The sequence below is a fragment of the Epinephelus moara genome, chromosome 10, assembly GCF_006386435.1.
Source record: "Epinephelus moara isolate mb chromosome 10, YSFRI_EMoa_1.0, whole genome shotgun sequence".
Classification (NCBI taxonomy): Eukaryota; Metazoa; Chordata; class Actinopteri; order Perciformes; family Serranidae; genus Epinephelus; species Epinephelus moara.
This window is the reverse complement of record NC_065515.1, coordinates 11921822-11939093: the sequence shown is the minus strand read 5'-3', so window position 1 is coordinate 11939093 and position 17272 is coordinate 11921822. Positions and strand designations below refer to the sequence as shown.

The following is a 17272-nucleotide window of genomic DNA, read 5'->3' as shown; positions in this document are numbered from 1 at the left end:
AATACTGGCTATGGTGTTCATAAACTTCAGCGGACCAACTTTCCCAAAAGAATAGCTACCTATTTTTCAACTAACCCATCAACAACAACAAGCTATCTGATGCTAACGTTAACTTGGCTTGCCAACAACAACCTGTCCATCTGTCCGGCTACACCACCAGTGGCTAACTAACGCGAGCTAACAGCCTATTGTGGTTGTGAGCGGTCGTAGAGATTATAGTAAAGTCACTAAACAGTGGAGCATATACTCCTTTAAAAGGTGATTCTAGGCATTGTTATATTTAGCTTCGATGGCTGTACGCGTCCAAATAGCGATACACGACAGACAATGAAATCGACCCCATCTCAGTGAGCTGCTAGTGTTAAAAGGCTAGCTAGCGAGCTAAGTTAGCCTGCTAACGCTAACTCCCTGGACACTTGCTTGCCCAGACAGTCAGTCGCTAAATTTATTCACAAATAATCAAGCGTTAATTACACGCAGATAATGACTGTTTAGTCCCAGAGTGCTTTACCTTCTTTATGACTAAACACAAATATTAACTCACATGTTATCTTACTATTGGTGCATCCCAAAAGAAGTTTGCCGGGGAAGTTTGTTTAAATATTCCTCGACTTTTTGAGGCGGTTTGTTCTTGGCAGTCCGTGCTCGGTAGGTGTATGTGTGTGGCGGAGCTACACACAAACTGTTACCTTGCACGTTAGCTAAGATCAAGCTATGCTAGCTAGCTTAACTTAGCAGTGCTAACGCCGATAGAGAAACTTCCTTTCATCGTCATAATTTAATTGAGAAATTAAAATATTGGATTAGTTGATGTGATAATGAAATGCGTGGACTTACGAAGTCTAGGAGGAGCCTGACCGAGTTCCCCCCGCGATTTTCAGATGTTTGATGTCAGTATTTCGCTGGCTTCGGTGTAAAAATCCCGGGGATCCCCTCTCTTCTGTCCGCTGCCACTCCGGTTGCCAGATAATGTAATGAGCCACCACAGGCGGCGTCATGCTGCGTTCATACACACCTCGGAAATGTTAAGTTTCCACTTGATGAGATAGGAAGAAAATGCTACGTTTGGAGTCATTGGACAAGGAAAGAGACAGGGAGACAAACTACAGCTTGAATCAAACAATATACAAATTTAAAAACACGATTTACTCGTATTATAACTTATTATTACTGAATTTAATTGGATTTTTTTTACATGCTTGTGTGACAACGTTGTGTTTGCTTGATACAGAAACTTCCCAGTTTCTCTGTTAATGTGTTAGACCCACTCCAAGTACATGAAATAATACATTTAAAACAATTAAGTACACTTTGTTCACTTCTTCCACTTACACTTCTTACAGTCTTTGACACTGCAGCTCAGGAGAAAATATGCAAACGTCATTTATGAATTTGACCCTTTCATTTTTGATCTTTTACTTTCTATTTCTGATCACGTAGGTCGTCACAAGTGTGTGAGTTCCTGCATTTGGTGCTTTAAGTCCATATGATCCTCATTAGTTGTGTTACATACATCTGTACATGGATGTATGTGTTATACATCTGTTTTCATGACTAAACTTACATTTTGCTTTTACCATGTTATTCAAGCATCATTATCATCTTTAATTTTGTCACAACATATAACTAGTGAGGACTGTCTTAACAAAGTTGAAATTATTCCAAATCTTAAACCAGGGGCGTAAATACAGACAGTGCAGGCAGTGTGATTGCACTGGGGCCTGTGATGTGGGGGGGGCCATAGAGAGAGTGGGCCCTCCAATATTAAAAAAATAAATACGTTTATTTTTTCCTTTTTTTTGTGAAATGGTCAAAAGCAAATCCTCATTCTAAATTAACTACATTAAACTATTAAAATTGTTAAATTAAATCAATAATTTCTCATTTTCTTTGGTATTTTTTGTTATATACAGACATGCAATTATGATTACTGTCTAATATGTATGAAAATGTTCTCCAATGTCAAGTCTCTGATTGTGCGATGAGACAATATGTGCACGATAGTGTATACTGTCGGGCCCGTCATAGTAGCATGCACTGGGGCCCTTACGCCACTGTCTTAAACCTATAGTACTACCATGCTGAATCTATACGTGTGCAAGGGGTTTCAGTGACAACACAACAGGGGTTTTATTCAATAGACTCATAGATACTGTATTTTCATTGTATATTAAAACCCAAGTAATTTGGTTGGCATCAGTCCACTCCACTTAGCATCATTAATGTAATATAAAAGGAAATATTAAAAAAAAAAAAGTCAAATTTACATCATAAAAATATAAATAACCCTTAATGAATGAATCTTACCTGTAAAATATGTAACCTATATTATTCAAAAGTACTTACTTGAGTCCATAAAACAAGATAACATGGTTTGATTTGGTGCATTTGTCCATACTGGATGTTTAACAGTTAAATACTCCTGCATCACATAAGATGGCAGTTGAGGCAGAACAGAACTATTGGTTGCAAAGTAGACATTTCCGTGGATCTGGCTCGCTGCCACTCCCTCAGGCTCTTCTGCAGACCACAGAGGACAGTAGCAGCTCCAAGATCAACAGAGACAGGAGTGCCAAACTGGCCCCTGCCACCGTCCTGAGAGCCTCTATTCATTTCTGAGGTACATTGTTGTCCTCAGGGCGTACCGGCTCAGCCTGCTCCTGAAGTATACCCAGAGACACATGAGCATCATGTGTCATGGCTGGACTACATAACTAGGTAACCATGCCAGGCCACTTCTACGGCCACAGCTTGCGATCTGGTGCTGCTGTGGAACTTCCTGTGGTTATCCTCACTAACTTGGATCCCCCCTATGTTTCCTGGCTAATTACAGAGCTGTTCAAACCGCCTTGATAATAATCACCTCTGAATCTCAGTTTCCCCCTCCCTGTGGACAGAAAGTCTTGTAGAGGTTCAAGCCAGAGAAAAAATGGTGCAGAAGATCAGGGAGCCCTTTGCTACACTATGAAGGAAGTGTTCTCTGGTTTATTCCTATTCAAGCTGCTCGATGGGGGCCTGCTACATGAGCCAAAGGACGCACGAGAGCAGCATCCTTCTTCTCTTTTCTCACCTCTATACACCAATTCATTGAACAGGTGCTGGAATGGAGGTGAGCACAGAAGTCATTGTCCACTGGGAGAGCTCAGTGCTGGTTCACAGTAAGCACAAAGTCCAGGTCCTGCTTTGTATCTGTGCAGCGTTAACCCCACAGGATACATAAAAGGCTGAGTGTAGACTTATTTTACTGTTCCACACAGGCCTCAAACAGCTTGTTAAATCCACTTCTGAGTGGTGCAAATGGATGTTTGCGCAGGGAGGATGGAGCAACCCTACTCATGGTCTTGGTTCTATATGACGAGACAAAACGTTGAGATGTATGGATGAAGATGGGTACTGATCCTGGGATCGTGTAGACACAGAGCCAGCAGCTTGTTAGACAGAATCAAACAGCAGTAAATGGGACAGGTTACCAATAAAATCCAAATCACTTCCTAACTGCATTTCAATTTTGTTGAGTAGTTCTTTGATACAGAGATCTGCATAAATCAAGCACCGAAAGCACAATGAAGACAATTTAAGACAGGGGTGTCAAATGTACGGCCCAGAGGACCTCACCTAGTCCTTCAGATGACTGTATGAAAGAGATGATGGTACGTACGGTATACTTGTCCGCCAATTTCGTCAGCCATCTGTTTTCTATCATAATACCCTTACAGACCTTTGTTTGATACTTTAAGTAATAGTTACTCATAATAGGTACCAATGCTGTATGCTTAGTACAACGGAAAATACAGCTGGTCTCAAAAAATGTAACTACACTACACTCTTAATGTTCTGCTGGGAAACCTTTGGTCCTGGCACTCATGTGGATGCCCCTTTACGTGCTCCACCCACCTAAAGATTGTCATAGACAAAATACCCCCACTGTTTGCATCAGTACCCCCAATGACAGTAGCCCCCCCAGCAAGGCAGTGCACCATGCCCAACTGCAAAAACTGCTCAGGAATGGTCTGAGGAACGTGACAAAGAGCTTTCGATCTAGCTTTCGAATTCCCCAAATCCCGATCTGATCAAGCATCTGTGGGACAAGCCGGAACCCCAGAGGTCCTTTGTCCTGGCTTCGACGGGTCAAAGCCAAGTCGGATCTACAGTGGGGCCTCTGCCCTGTCGAGACAGGGCCTCTGGGGGTTTCCTGTGTTGTCTGGCACCAAGGTGTTGTTGACGGATCCTTTGAGTCCTGTGGGTTGTGAGGTAAGGTACCGGCATGCCCAATGGATGTTCAATCAAATTGGGGTCTGGGGAATTTGGAGGCCAGGTTGACACTTCGAGGTCTTAGTCACGTCCCCTGTGCCATTCCTGAGCTGTTTTTGTGGTGTGACATGGTGCATTGTCCTGCCTGGGGGGCGCACTTCCAACAAGGAGTGCCGTTGCCATGAGGGGGTGTATTGGTCTGTAATGGTGTTTGGGTGGGTTGTGCGTGTATGCCAGGACCCAAGGTACCTCAAAAGAACATTGTATTGTAACAAAATGATCAATGTTATTCACTCCACTAGCCAATGGTTTTAATATTTTGGCTCATCGGTGTATATATACATACATTATGTCTATATTTCTATCTATCTAGATAGATAGATAGAAATATAATTGGGCTTTTATGTTTTGGTGGTACATTCTGTCTTTTAAATATTTTATCTGTAGTAAAAGTTCATAAAGTCAAACATATTTGTGTAAATTCTGTTGAGAAGACAAGACTTCAAGAGTGCAATTACAAGCCTGTTAACACATTTGAAAACTCTAGCACCACCTACAGGCTACTTAACAAACACCTGCACCAATAACTTTAACTGTTGCAGTAGTTGACATATAACTGCTGTGCGTCATACAGTTACCGGTATTCACTCGGTTTCCTTCCTATTGTTTTGCCTGCTAAGTCTCCCACTTCAGCAGGTCGTCAGAGGTACGAGCGCCCCAGTTTGGCTCCACTGAACATGATTATGAAGCAATCAGCAGCTCCCACACACTCAACGGTTCGGAAAACAACTCTCAACCCAATGGCATAATGTCGACAAACTCACACGTAACTCAGTACATTACAAATTTTCAATCATATTTTTATTGGAAAATTATTGAAAACAATGTAAGCATTAAAAACATAGGCATTGGATAGAATATGGCTAGTACTCAAGCTTAAACTGTGTCCTTACAGAGTGCCTTAAATACCGAGCATTGAGATTTCTACATAGGATAGCTAAAAATACATATCACACTTTACTAAATTGACTTTATAAAATGTCACTGTACAATAAAGGTTCAACGAGTGGCAAATCTATACAAACATACTGTAAAGAAAACATTTAGTAGAACTATCAAGACAAATTAAAATATAACAAAATAAAATAAATTTGCTTCTTCTTTTTTTTGAATATCTGAAGATTACTGTAAGCTCCAAAAGTCTAAACCTGATTTGTAAAAATTAATACAACAGGGAATTTATATATTATGGAACTTCAAAAAAATACATCAGTTAAATGAGTTGCTTTAAAGGGTGTGTGGCAAACCCTCGCAGCCACTAAATGATACAAAACTCAGATGTATTTAAACATTGCTCATTAACAGACCTACAGAGGCATTTTCTGGTCCACGGAGGAACTGCACAGTGAATTGTGTAGTCCCGATACAATGTACACTGCCAATTAGTATCACAAAACCTGTGATTATTGTGTGAAAATATATTACAAGATGTCTCTATTCTTTCAAATATGGATTCTGTGCAAAAAAAAAAAGAAATCAACCAAGAATTTATTGTCAACAACCCCAGTCAGAAACTATTGTACAGGGAGTCCACATCAGTAACTTCCATGCATGAAAAACAAACAAACATATGATCCATACAAAAAAGGCAAGATGTAAAATATTTACCAACAGATACAAAAATATCGACATGAATAAATTAATTTCTTCTACATTTCTTTACTGCCCCGCTACCTACTCCCTCCTTTTTCCAACAAATGGAAAAGAAACCTGGCAAACGTAGAGAAGGGTTCTCGATATCTGAGGCGAAGAAGCCCTTTAATACGTCGCTATGTGTCCTTCACTACTCGAATCAAGAGTCCGACCCTGCCCTGCCCTGCGTCCATCAGAAAGCGTGAAATACATGTACAACAGTAGTTGTAATTGCTTTACAACAATCAAAGAAGTGATAGCAGACAATCAGGAAGCAATCTTGAGAAGCTAATACAGTGAAGGCCTGAACTTTGCAACCTGTTAAAATCCTCTCGAATCTCAGCTACAGTGGTCTGATGGCAGGTTGTTAGGCATCAGTCTGTTGCTTGTGATGACGTACCAGCTGCTGTCATGTGTGAGACGGAAGGGTTCTCATAGCAGGCTGGCGAGGCTGGTGGTCGGACCATTCTGGGCTTGGATCTGGACCGGGGGAGGGCCATCAGTCCACTGAAAAACAGACAGAAAAATACTGTAATCTCAGACATAGACACTAGATACGCCAGAGTTAACAAGTGTAAATATGTAAATTCCACATGGACTCCATAATGGACTGTTAAATTTAAGACCGCATTAATCTGTTTGACGTACACTGATGAGGTTATGCTCAGGGAGGCTGCAGGCAGCGATGTGGTCCTGCAGCAGCTGCTGGGAGAAGTTCTGGTGCATCTGGGCCGCTTCATGGGCATCCATGGTGTTCCCCAGGGCCTTGTTCAAGTCTGCAAACACAAGGTCAATATGTCTTCAGTCAAACATTCATGTACTCTTACAGTGGGCGGCCTGTAAAGCCTGTTTAACAAGTAGCAGATCTAATAGCATATATGATGTCCTAGATAAGGGAAAAGGTCATTGCGTACCTTTCAACAGTGCTGAAGACCAGAGCTGAACAGACATGTCAGGGATCTTGCTGGCCAGCTGCATGGCGGGTACAACCATGTTGTTGCTTTCCTACAGAGAGAAGGGAAACTTATTAGAACAAAACAGGTGGAAACTCGAGCTCCATGACTCAATGATACAATGCTATCACAATACTTAAGTCACGATACACTATTACTGAGATCTGATGAGTATTGCAATAAAATGTAGTGTGATATATTGTAATGTGGGCGGCACAGTGGTGCTGTGGTTAGCATTGTCACAAGAGGGTTGGGATGGGGGAGCCCTTCGGTGTGGAGTTTGCATGTTCTCCCCGTGTCAGCGTGGGTTTTCTCCAGGTACTCCGGCTTCCTCCCACAGTCCAAAGACATGCAGGTTAACTGGTGACTCTAAATTGTCCGTAGGTGTGAATGTGAGTGTGAATGGTTGTCTGTCTCTATGTGTCAGCCCTGTGAGAGTGTGGTGACCTGTCCAGGGTGAACCCTGCCTCTCACCCTGTGTCAGCTGGATAGGCTCTAGTGTTCTCATCTGAGTATTTGAATACTCATTTCAGCAGTATAAACACTATCAATACTACTTTCTTGCTCTCTTTTCTCTCAAACAGCAAGTTGACACACACACACCGCTGTGCCCATTGTAGCCCCGCTTCCTCTCACTTGCTCCCTCTTCTCAATTTAATTCAATTCAATTTATTTTCTGTCACAGGAAACATACATTTGCAAAGCAAATGTGAAATATAAAAACTATATGCGCACAATAGGTAAAGATCTACTAGAATAAAGAAATGTTTCGTTTTTTTTTACTTGCACTTTCTTGAATTTGGAACGTGCGACAATCTCAGAGGCGTTTGAGGGTGTATTGTTTGTATGTTACTGTTTACTACAGTCACTCTGTTACCAGCAAAAACAGAAACAGTTGTTGTCATGGTCTAGCCTTGCTATATTTATCTTTTAATAAAAAAGTTAAATTGAATGCCCTCACTGACAATTTGTCCCTGCGGGATCAAAAACTGTATCTAATATTCATACCTTTCAAGTTATTTTATCAAAGTTGGACATTGCAGTATCGTGACATCACTAGTGGAAATCATGAGATGATGATGCTCATTTATAAATACTGTTAGGATTAAAAAGCCTTGTGAAATATGTGCATGTTGTTGCATCCGACAGAGCAGAGGTCATTTTTGGATCATTCATGGGCATAAAAACATTAGTTTGACCTCCCCCATTATTCATTTATGCACAGAAAATAACTAATCACACATTAGTCATTTTGAACCCTGAAATCACTTCATCTATGTAAGGAAATAATTAAACTGTGGCTTTAAATGAGCAACTGTAGAAAATGGAAGTGGAGTTTCTAGTTGTTTTGGCTACTCAGACAGTTAGAAATAGACTAATATCTGTCTTTAGTACACAATGGTTATTCTACGGTTGTAAATCACTTCAATATAATCTCAGTGTTTCTCTGTCAGTACATGTTGGATGTACTATATATGTAGTGGCTTCAAAGAACTTCATTTTGCTTTGTCATCTTACATGAGCACAAAACGGAAGAGTCCAATTACCTGCGGTGCATCTACCTGTAACAGAACATTAACAAGGGAGTCTCAGGGGGAATGTGCTCCGCCCCCAACCTGTGGTACCAATGCTTTGCTGATGCACAACATGCTTCAGCACCGAAACTGTGACGTCTTCACACCTCTTAATTTCTACATGAGTCAGCGACCCCAAGCTGACAACACTCACTGTTTCCTCTGTTCTTTTTCCTTTATTTGGTCACACCATAACAATAAGTAAAGTCTGAGGCTCATCCGGCCTCCACTTAAACAACAAGTTAATTCACAGTATGTGCAAATCTGTGTGCACCAATAGACGCCTCATTAACCATTAAGGTATAAACAGCCCTGGCTGCTCATGGCACATAAAGAGGTGATTAAGAACAGGACTGAAAATTAGAGCATTTATTTCTTATCTTGATTCAATTAAGAGCCCAAGTAGAACATAGAAACATTAAGCAAATCTGTCATGTGTTGAGTCTTACTCTGTGGTTGCCCAGCACATAGAAGATGTGGCCCAGCAGAACCAGGGAGCAGGCAGTCAGTCTGTTCAGATCCTCAGCGTTAGACATCTTCAGGGTTTCCCTCAGGAAGCGTCTGCAACACAACAATACATACATACATTAATCTGGACAGGGTGGATGTGTTGGTGGGTTTGCATTTAACTATTTATGATCTGACATACTTGGCCTCGTTGTAGCGTCCTTGAAAGAAGGACAGGAGTCCCCTGATGTAGAAGGCTGCAGCACGGAGGCAATGGGAGCTGAAACCAAACAAAGACAATGGTTGTATAGTTAATAATCTCAACTAGTTTAACAAAATGTGTTGCTTTGATGTAATTTGCTGTGTTATATAAACACAAACTGCAAAACATCTTGCAAATCTTACCTTACTGGGAAGTTATGGTCTGGGTTTATTCTCTCTAGGAGGCTGTAAAGCTGAAGAAGAAGTAAAACAGAAGATGTGTGTTTTTAAAAAAAAAGCACCTTTTAGTTATAATAAAAAAGGGCCATCTCTGCTCATGTTTTCTTAATTTTAAAATAAGAGTGTGATTGTATCCAAGATAATTATAATGTACTGAATGTGTCCTTAGAGGACAACAAGGATCACTTAGATCTGGTTATCAAAGCTCTGTGCTGAGTCGGACATTTTACAGTAGCAATAATAACTCATCAGCGCACTCTGGTGGACAAACTATATAATAGCAACACTTTCTAAATAACAAACGAAGTATATTTGGCTTTTGTTGCAGCTTTTTGTTGTCACTCTGTGGCCAACATATACACCAACAACCTGAATATCTGTGAGGGTGCAAAAGGGAGGACAGGAGTCAAGCATTTTTGTAAGCTTGCACCCTGATGAAGACCTTAGGGTCGAAATCAGTCAGTGTTTTAATGTAAGCAGCCATGTTTTTGAATTGAATTTTTAACTTAAATCAAATGCATCTGTTCCTGCTCTACGCACGAGTGCCTGAAGTTCATTGTTTCTTCCCATGATGCCATGTCTGTCTGTAAACCGACAGTCATATTTTGAAGTCCATTATCTCAGCACTAAAAGGTTTGGGGCCCAAATACATGTCTGACCTTCTGCTTTGTGTCCCCACAGTCAAGACTAAACATGGAGACGCAGTGTTCAGTTTTTAAATGCACCACATATCTGCAACAAACGGCACCAACTCTCGCTTCTTTTAAATCAAGGTTGAAGACTTATCTGTTTGCCGCCATTTTAACTTTTTATTTTCTATTCTAGGTCTTTAATAAATTGTGTTAAAATGTCCTTTTATAATGTGTTTCTTTTGCATCATGTCTTGATGCTTTTGATGTTTGATGTAGAGCATTTCGGAATTGCTTTGTTGCTGAAATGTGCTATGTAAATAAACTTGCCTTGCCTTTACTATCCACTTCCCTTAGAAGCAGTTCATTGCATTGCATTTTTGTAATTGAAAGATGTGACCCGTTATTATTCTACTGACCTCCTGGTGTCTATTTCCTTCCCTTATGTAGACACTGGCCAAGTTGGTTACGATGTATGTCCACAGCTCCTGGTGTGTGGTGAGCTGAAACACAACAACAAGGACATCTGTGAGATAAGAGGAGAGAGCCGCTGCAGCGGAGAGTAGAAGAAAAGAGAGAACAATAAAAAGATACTGGGAACAGTATCTGGGGAAGACGCAGCAAATTCGGGTGTACTCACCCGCAAGGCTGTGGTAAACTGTGCCTCTGCATTATCCATACAGTTCACTGAGATGCAGTAGAGACCCTGAGAGGAAGAGGAAGAGATCGACCATTACAGATGTGAATTTGTAACCAAAACAGGGAAATAGTTAGTGTACAAAAAATGTTTTCTTTAGAATAAAAGCTTTCTGAAAAACTGCTGTTTATTTCTCATGGCAGATTTCTGGGTTTTCTATTAAGTTTTCATAATTTTACCATTTTAAAATGTCTATTTCAGTTTGGTTTTACGGATGTTTCTACATATTTTTAAAATGTGACTTGTTTTCTTAACTTCCAAACTCATTTAAACACATAAAACATACAATATTTATTGTTTGTTATGTCAATAAAAATGTAATAGAAGCCATTTCCTTGCAATTGCTAACAAATTAAATGATAAGGAGTGTTTTGTTACAAGAAACCCTTATATATATAAATGTTGGATGACACACAAACACCCCCAAAATGATTTTAAAATAAAGTGGAAATAGACAAGATTATTTCTTTAACTTATCACTATGAAGTAAATGTTGATTGCATAATGTATTGGCTATAGAATAACACCATGACACCTTAGCTCTTAAACCTGGTTCTCTGTAGGACTCGCTTTCACTGTGCAGTTCTGTCTGCCACCGGGTATGATCTCCCGGGAAAATGACGGCTCAATTTACGGCACAAAGAACGTGCATCAACCAAAACAGGAAGATGAGAGTACTTTCGTTTTCCCAGTGGCCATCAGTAGCTAATCCCAGTTATCAGTTCCCAGTTCTTTGCTGTTACTATTCCCAGCAGCTGAAATGGTGGACAATAGAGCAACCAAAATAACTGGGAAACAAAATGCGGTGTGTCCTGTATTGTTGGTAGACTGGGCTCTAGAGAAAACGGAAAGCCATCTAGTTGTATTTACAGCAGTGGTGACACTAATACCAACTGGAGGGGTTAAAAAGCCGCCTGTTTACACACAGATAAAAAAAAATTCAATCGAGAAGTGGACCACTGAGAATGTCCCCATTTGATTTCAGTTAATATTACAGGGGAAAACACTTGCTAAAGTTGAGTGTAACTTATTTTACTTGTGACTTCTGAGACTTTCTGTTTTCTAGTCTTGTCTTGCAATAATATATAACGAGGCACCCACAAAGTTTAACAGGGTTTAAGTTGAAAATACTCACTAATAGCGTGTGAAGCTGAGCAGCATGGTTGGTGAATAACCTGGGGGACTGTTGGCACAGCTGACACACCTGTGAGATCTGGAGGGACAGAACACAGAGTCCATGTTCATTTACATGAGCTCATTCATGCATGCAAATTAGTCTCGGTGACATGCTACAAAACAAAGCTGCTGGACTAAAGCTTTTCCACACTGTCTCATATTAAACACAACAGAAACAAGGACACAGAAACAACATACCTCTTGTAACGCGGTGGCCTTGTGGCCCGTGACGAGTCTACACATGATGATGTGCTCCAGTAAAATGACTTGAAAGGTAGAGAGGATGGGGCTGCAGTCCAACACTGACACATGGAGACATAGATTAAGTTTAATGGGCTTAGTTCCACATTGCAAAGTTATGCATTATTAAATCATTTTAAAGAGAAGAACAGGCTCACACTGTGGGTAACTCACTTTTTAATTTCTCTAGTTGCATAAGAGCCTTGTCTGTGTACTTCTGAGCTTTCTCCAGATAGCCTGCTTGCATGGAGTGCATGACTGTCACCTGCAGAATAACAAGAAGGAGTCCACATTAAGCACTGGGAACCCATTCCTAATAATATGCATGTGAAACACATCTCTGTAACACAAACTACTGGTTTTCTTTTAATTACAGAGTTATTGGATGCATCTTACGTGCAACTAAATAAATAAAAACACTTCTCAGGTGTGGAAAGCAAAGTTTTGTGACTATTATTTTGAAGGCCAACAGCCTCAAAAGACAACATTCCCCGGCTGTTACAGTCTTAACACCAGAACAGTGTGCATCCTTTAAGTAGATAAAAGCACGACAGAAGGGCAACAAAGTAAGCATTAAACACATTTGATAAAACTTTAATTTAAGAATTCCGACTGCTTCCCACACAAGGTTACAAGCTCAGGAAGTGTTTTCTGAAAACTCTGTTCTTGTTGTATGGTGACATGACTCGAAACCACGAATGGAAAACACCAAATTAAACCAAAAACCAGCCAAAACACAGTCTGTGTTCACCTTATTGCAGAGTAGCGCAATGAACACATTTAGGAGAAAAACAGTGGTGGTCGTTGTGTAAATTGTTAACTTAAACTGCAGGATGACCACAGAAATCTAAGCAATGACATCCCTTGAAGATTTTAATTTGAATGAGTGAAGAAGAAGACGTGGCATTACCAAATAGACGAGGACACACATGTGCTCCTTGGGCAGCCAGTGGAAGAGGTCAGCCGGGTTGCTGGGCAGAATCTCATCATCGTGGAGTGTAGAAATGGTCTGGATGCACTGCTGCAGCTGCTTCAGACACGGCTTCACACTCTTCACCTGTGGACATGACAATATATCCTCCAGCTCAGCTTGACAAAACCAGATATCAAAATACCCTATCATCCCTAATCCCTTTGTGAAATCACTGTATGCATGCATGCATGCTGATTAACAATTCTCCTGTGACTAATCTAAACCCCTTAAAACAACCCTGTCCCACTGTATCTAACCCTCCCAGATTGGGTGTCCTACCTGTCCAGCATCCAGGTAGTGTGTGACCTGTAGGACCAGGAAGAAGACCCTCAGGGACTCCTTCTGGATCGGGTTTCCCTGCCAGTTTTCTACAATAGTTCCGCACAGTGTGAGCAGAGGATGCACCTCCCCGAGCTTCCTCTCCATTAGCAGCAACTACAAGACAAAAAAGAAAACTCAAACTTTTTTGCTGATTTTAACTCATATATTAAAAACAACAACTTCTACTGCTTGTTGATATGATACACCAAAATATAAAGATACAAGAAAAGCATCTGTGTGGTGCTGGCAAATATACTGCCATAGTTAAACAGCACAAACAAAGCTGAACAAAGTAAAGTAGAGCAGATGACTCACCATTCCTTTACTGAGAAGAAACAGTGCCCTAAAAAGCAAAAACACCAAGTCAGCATTGTCACCATCAAGTTCTCTGAATTAATTAATATTTAAAAACACGCTGTGCCTTGTTGTATTGGTGGCAAAGGTGCACTAGTGTCAGGGCCAATACCACGTTACAATCCAAGTGCTACACTGTTACAGGACTTTAACAGGAGCAACATGATCATTACTTTTCTATATCATGGAAACTTTGTGATGTTTTGTCTCACTGCATATTAAGTGATACAAGAAGTCAAAAATAACATTTGCAAAGTAGCTTCACAGAACTTAGATTTAGGATATATAAATTATGCTTTCTGTATCCTGTGGTGCTTCTGTAGCGGGATATTGGTCATTAAAGGCCAGCAACAAAACAGAATTCCTGTCAAGAGTTTCCTCATTTACTTCCCATTACTTGGTTGGGAATAGCCCCTAAAGGAAAACTTTACCTAAAAATGATCATATTACACTTCCGCATATGAGTAGTGCGCCTGGGCAAGTGTGTGAGTTTGAACTCTGCTCGTGCATTCCATTGAGCACAGTTCAAAGGCACACGTTTGCCAAGGCGCACTACTCATCCATGTGTGAGAGTGTTTTTGCTTAAGTGTTTCAAATAGTGAGGTCTTAGCATGAATGCATGCGTTTGTGAAATACTGAGCACACGACTGGATGAATGAGAGTAGAAATATACTGGATGAATTGAGTCTTAGTATGTATCTGAACATTTTGAAATAGTCCAATACACCATTTTTGAATTATTCGTTCACAGTATGAGTCATTTATACACACATGATCATCCATATAAACATGCAAACTGAGGCTGAGTGGCTCTGTGACGACGTAGTAGCCAGACTGAGACTTGTAAATTACTCGTATTTGTCCTTGCTGTATAACTATGTTGTTATGAATGCCCAAATGAACAGTAATCTTAAAATTGCAGGTATCAAATGATACTCACTAAAACCCTTAAATATGCAGTCAACAGAGGATTAAGTGGCGTTTACCTGGTATATTCTGACCCGACCACTCGGGCGTACTCAGCACCAACCCCCAGCAGGTCACATGCCGACACCAAGTCTTTCTCCAGTGTATGAAGTTGCTGAAGGAGACAATTAAATCATTCGTGTTAGCTTATGATAGAAACTTCCAACCTGCAAAATATGATCAAGGATTTAAGCAACAGGGAGCAAAAGGAATAACAGCTTGGTGTGTGCTGGAAGAGGAAATTTGAATTGGGAGCGCATGGATTCTATAGATACCTTCAATTAAGGGACTATTGAATAAGTGAAGTCAAAGCAGATTCTTGTCACATAAGAATAATTTCAGCATGAACTCAACGAAAGAACTCAATGTGGAAATTTCAGATGAAGATTGGCATAGTACGTGGAAGTTACACCAATCAATCACTACTTCGCAAACCTGTAGGGATTTCTCATGGAAGAATCTGATTAGTTTCTTTATTACACCAAAACTGAAAAGTGAGCATCTCCATAGTTGCTGGAAATGTTGGCGAGAGTGCCGTTCTTTAGATGCAAACCACTCACGTTTTTGTATGTAAAGAGGTTAAGCACATACTAAGATAAGAGGTTCCTAGCAGTAGTTTAGTGCTTTATCTATGTAAATTTTCTGAAGATAATGTTATTGCTAATGATAGATATTTGATCAAAATAATGCTGGTAGTAAGCAAGAAAGCTGTCACTAGGAACCGGGGTAAAGAAACACCACCGATGAAGGACCAATGGCAAACAACTGTGGAAGTAATCTATTTAATGTGACACATACTGAAACTACAAGAAGCACAACTAGAAGGAAAACGGGGAAAATGGACTCTATACATGATTCAAAAAGACGACACTGGACTTGAATAATGATCAATAGATACACTAATCCTTCAGCTGTAAAAATGTGTATTTACCCAAACAAATTTTGTTTCATTAGCCGTTATTATTTTGCAATCACTTGTTTTTTATTGTGCTGTTGTAACTGACATGTCAATGCCACAAAAACTGCTTTAATAAAGTTTGAAGGGAAAAAATCATTCGTGTTATTGCTGGAGACTCTTTGCTATTTGGAAACACAGTTTGGTTATTGCAAAATTAAATTAAAAGTGCAAGTGTGAGCAAACTGCACTCATGAGGGTGTTGTAAATGCATTCACATTCCCACTCCAACACAGTAGGACCTGCACATGAAAATGACTGTGTGTGTGTGCAACAATGTCACCTCTATTCATACTCCTGCAGTAATACATACCGCCAACTGGAACAACAATCTGCAGTGCCAGTATGGTGTTTGTTGTGAAATCTGGATGGCTTTGCGCAGGAGAGGTTTTGCAGAGTCCACCAAATTCTGAAAATTGATTTAAAAGGATCAATAGTCAATAATCAATCAATGCACAGCCTATTCTGCACGTAACACAAATGCTTGAACAGCTTCCTTGTCAAATTCACCAAGTGGTGAGAAGTGATGATTATAAGCCAAGCTAATGTTATTAACACCTCACAATTATAATTAACGTTACTTCAAATGTGGCTGAAAACAATCTTACCTGTTGGCAAAAGAGCTCTGACAAAATGCTGGCAGCTTCAAATTTGACATCTTCAAACTGAGGAACTTGTTGAGATATAAACCACTGCAAAACAAGAGGTACAAAATGTTAGCGGCGTCAGACTGTCGGCGTTTGCAATCTTTATGAACCAATATTAATCCCGTACAGCGGCTTATTTAGCTAACAACAGAGAAAGAACCACAGTGGCCGACTTGGGACGGATATTATATGTTAATAAAAAGCTAATAAATCTCTTATTTTAAACTTTTTCACTAATATAACGTTCCTGAATGAATAGCTATTCAAATATTTCCGCTGTTCCTAGTTTTCGCTGCCTGCGGCCTACTCCCGTCCCCTTCTCCGCCGCATCCCCGCTCTTTCCTGAATCGAACGTCCCTCACCGCTTTCTCCAGGTGGCTGCGGGCCAGCTCGCTGTTCTTGGTGTGGTGGTAGAGGACCGAGCCCAGCTGAAGATGTGTCCGAGCCTCGATCCTCTGCGGAGGCTTAAACTGAAACACCGCCTGGAGACAGTGCACACAGAGCCGGATTTTAGGCGGACTGGAGGTTCGGAAATGTTCCGCAAAGCCGAGAAGGGCGAGGTACCAGCGCTCCGGGGCCTCTACGTTTGACGCCATTTTCCCCGACAACAACAAGTTTTTCAGCGCTATGGCCAGACTCCCGAGTTGCCAGGTGCGGTCATAGAGATCCCCCAACCAGAGCGTATAAACCCCCCAATTCATCCCTTTTGTTTGTTTCTCTTCTTTTAGTAAAACATTTAGTAATGTATGATGACTGATAGTTGTTACGCAGTTTAATAAAAGACTGTACCACTTATAATAATTTACATTAAAAGTTATTTGTGAAAAAAGACAAATTAACCTTAGCTGTTTTTTGATACACTGGTGCTTTGAATAATTTCTCTGTTTTGTTTTACATGATATATATTCCTTATGTATGTTTCATTGATAAATATAAATGTTTTAACTTCCCTGTAT

General features: G+C 40.4%; 2 protein-coding genes across 5 annotated transcripts in view; both read right to left on the bottom strand.

Annotated features, from left to right (window-relative positions):
- Positions 1-985, bottom strand: part of gatad2ab (GATA zinc finger domain containing 2Ab) — a 28764-nt gene extending 27779 nt beyond the window's left edge. For 2 of the 4 annotated variants that reach the window (XM_050054205.1, XM_050054206.1), the window contains exon 1: positions 545-777. In XM_050054205.1, coding sequence (XP_049910162.1) covers positions 545-546 — 2 coding nt within the window. In that variant the 5' untranslated portion in view covers positions 547-777. Of the gene's footprint in view, positions 1-544; positions 778-837 lie in introns of those variants that run through there. The other 2 variants (XM_050054204.1, XM_050054203.1) reach the window with 2 other exon arrangements.
- A 4105-nt stretch (positions 986-5090) lies between these two features.
- On the bottom strand, positions 5091-16944 carry LOC126396260 (MAU2 chromatid cohesion factor homolog). The gene is made up of 18 exons (XM_050054196.1): positions 16679-16944; positions 16278-16361; positions 15983-16078; positions 14735-14829; positions 13710-13737; positions 13353-13508; positions 13011-13157; positions 12275-12365; positions 12059-12162; positions 11820-11897; positions 10628-10693; positions 10407-10490; positions 9323-9372; positions 9120-9197; positions 8920-9031; positions 6858-6948; positions 6592-6719; positions 5091-6450 (listed from the first exon to the last, which is right to left on the bottom strand). The coding sequence occupies exons 1-18, from the start codon at positions 16910-16912 to the stop codon at positions 6376-6378; spliced, it is 1797 nt and encodes a 598-aa protein (XP_049910153.1). The 5' UTR covers positions 16913-16944; the 3' UTR covers positions 5091-6375.
- Positions 16945-17272: the final 328 nt, after the last annotated feature.

Bases quoted from the DNA above. Each gene is read 5' to 3' on its own strand.
- LOC126396260 (XM_050054196.1), bottom strand. From the start codon at position 16,912: ATGGCGTCAAACGTAGAGGCCCCGGAGCGCTGGTACCTCGCCCTTCTC. The intron at 16,362-16,678 runs GTGAGGGACGTT...CTTGTTTTGCAG, and splicing joins GCAGCCACCTGGAGAAAGCG to TGGTTTATATCTCAACAAGT. The intron at 10,491-10,627 runs GTGAGTACACCC...GTTGTGTTTCAG, and splicing joins AGTTTACCACAGCCTTGCGG to CTCACCACACACCAGGAGCT.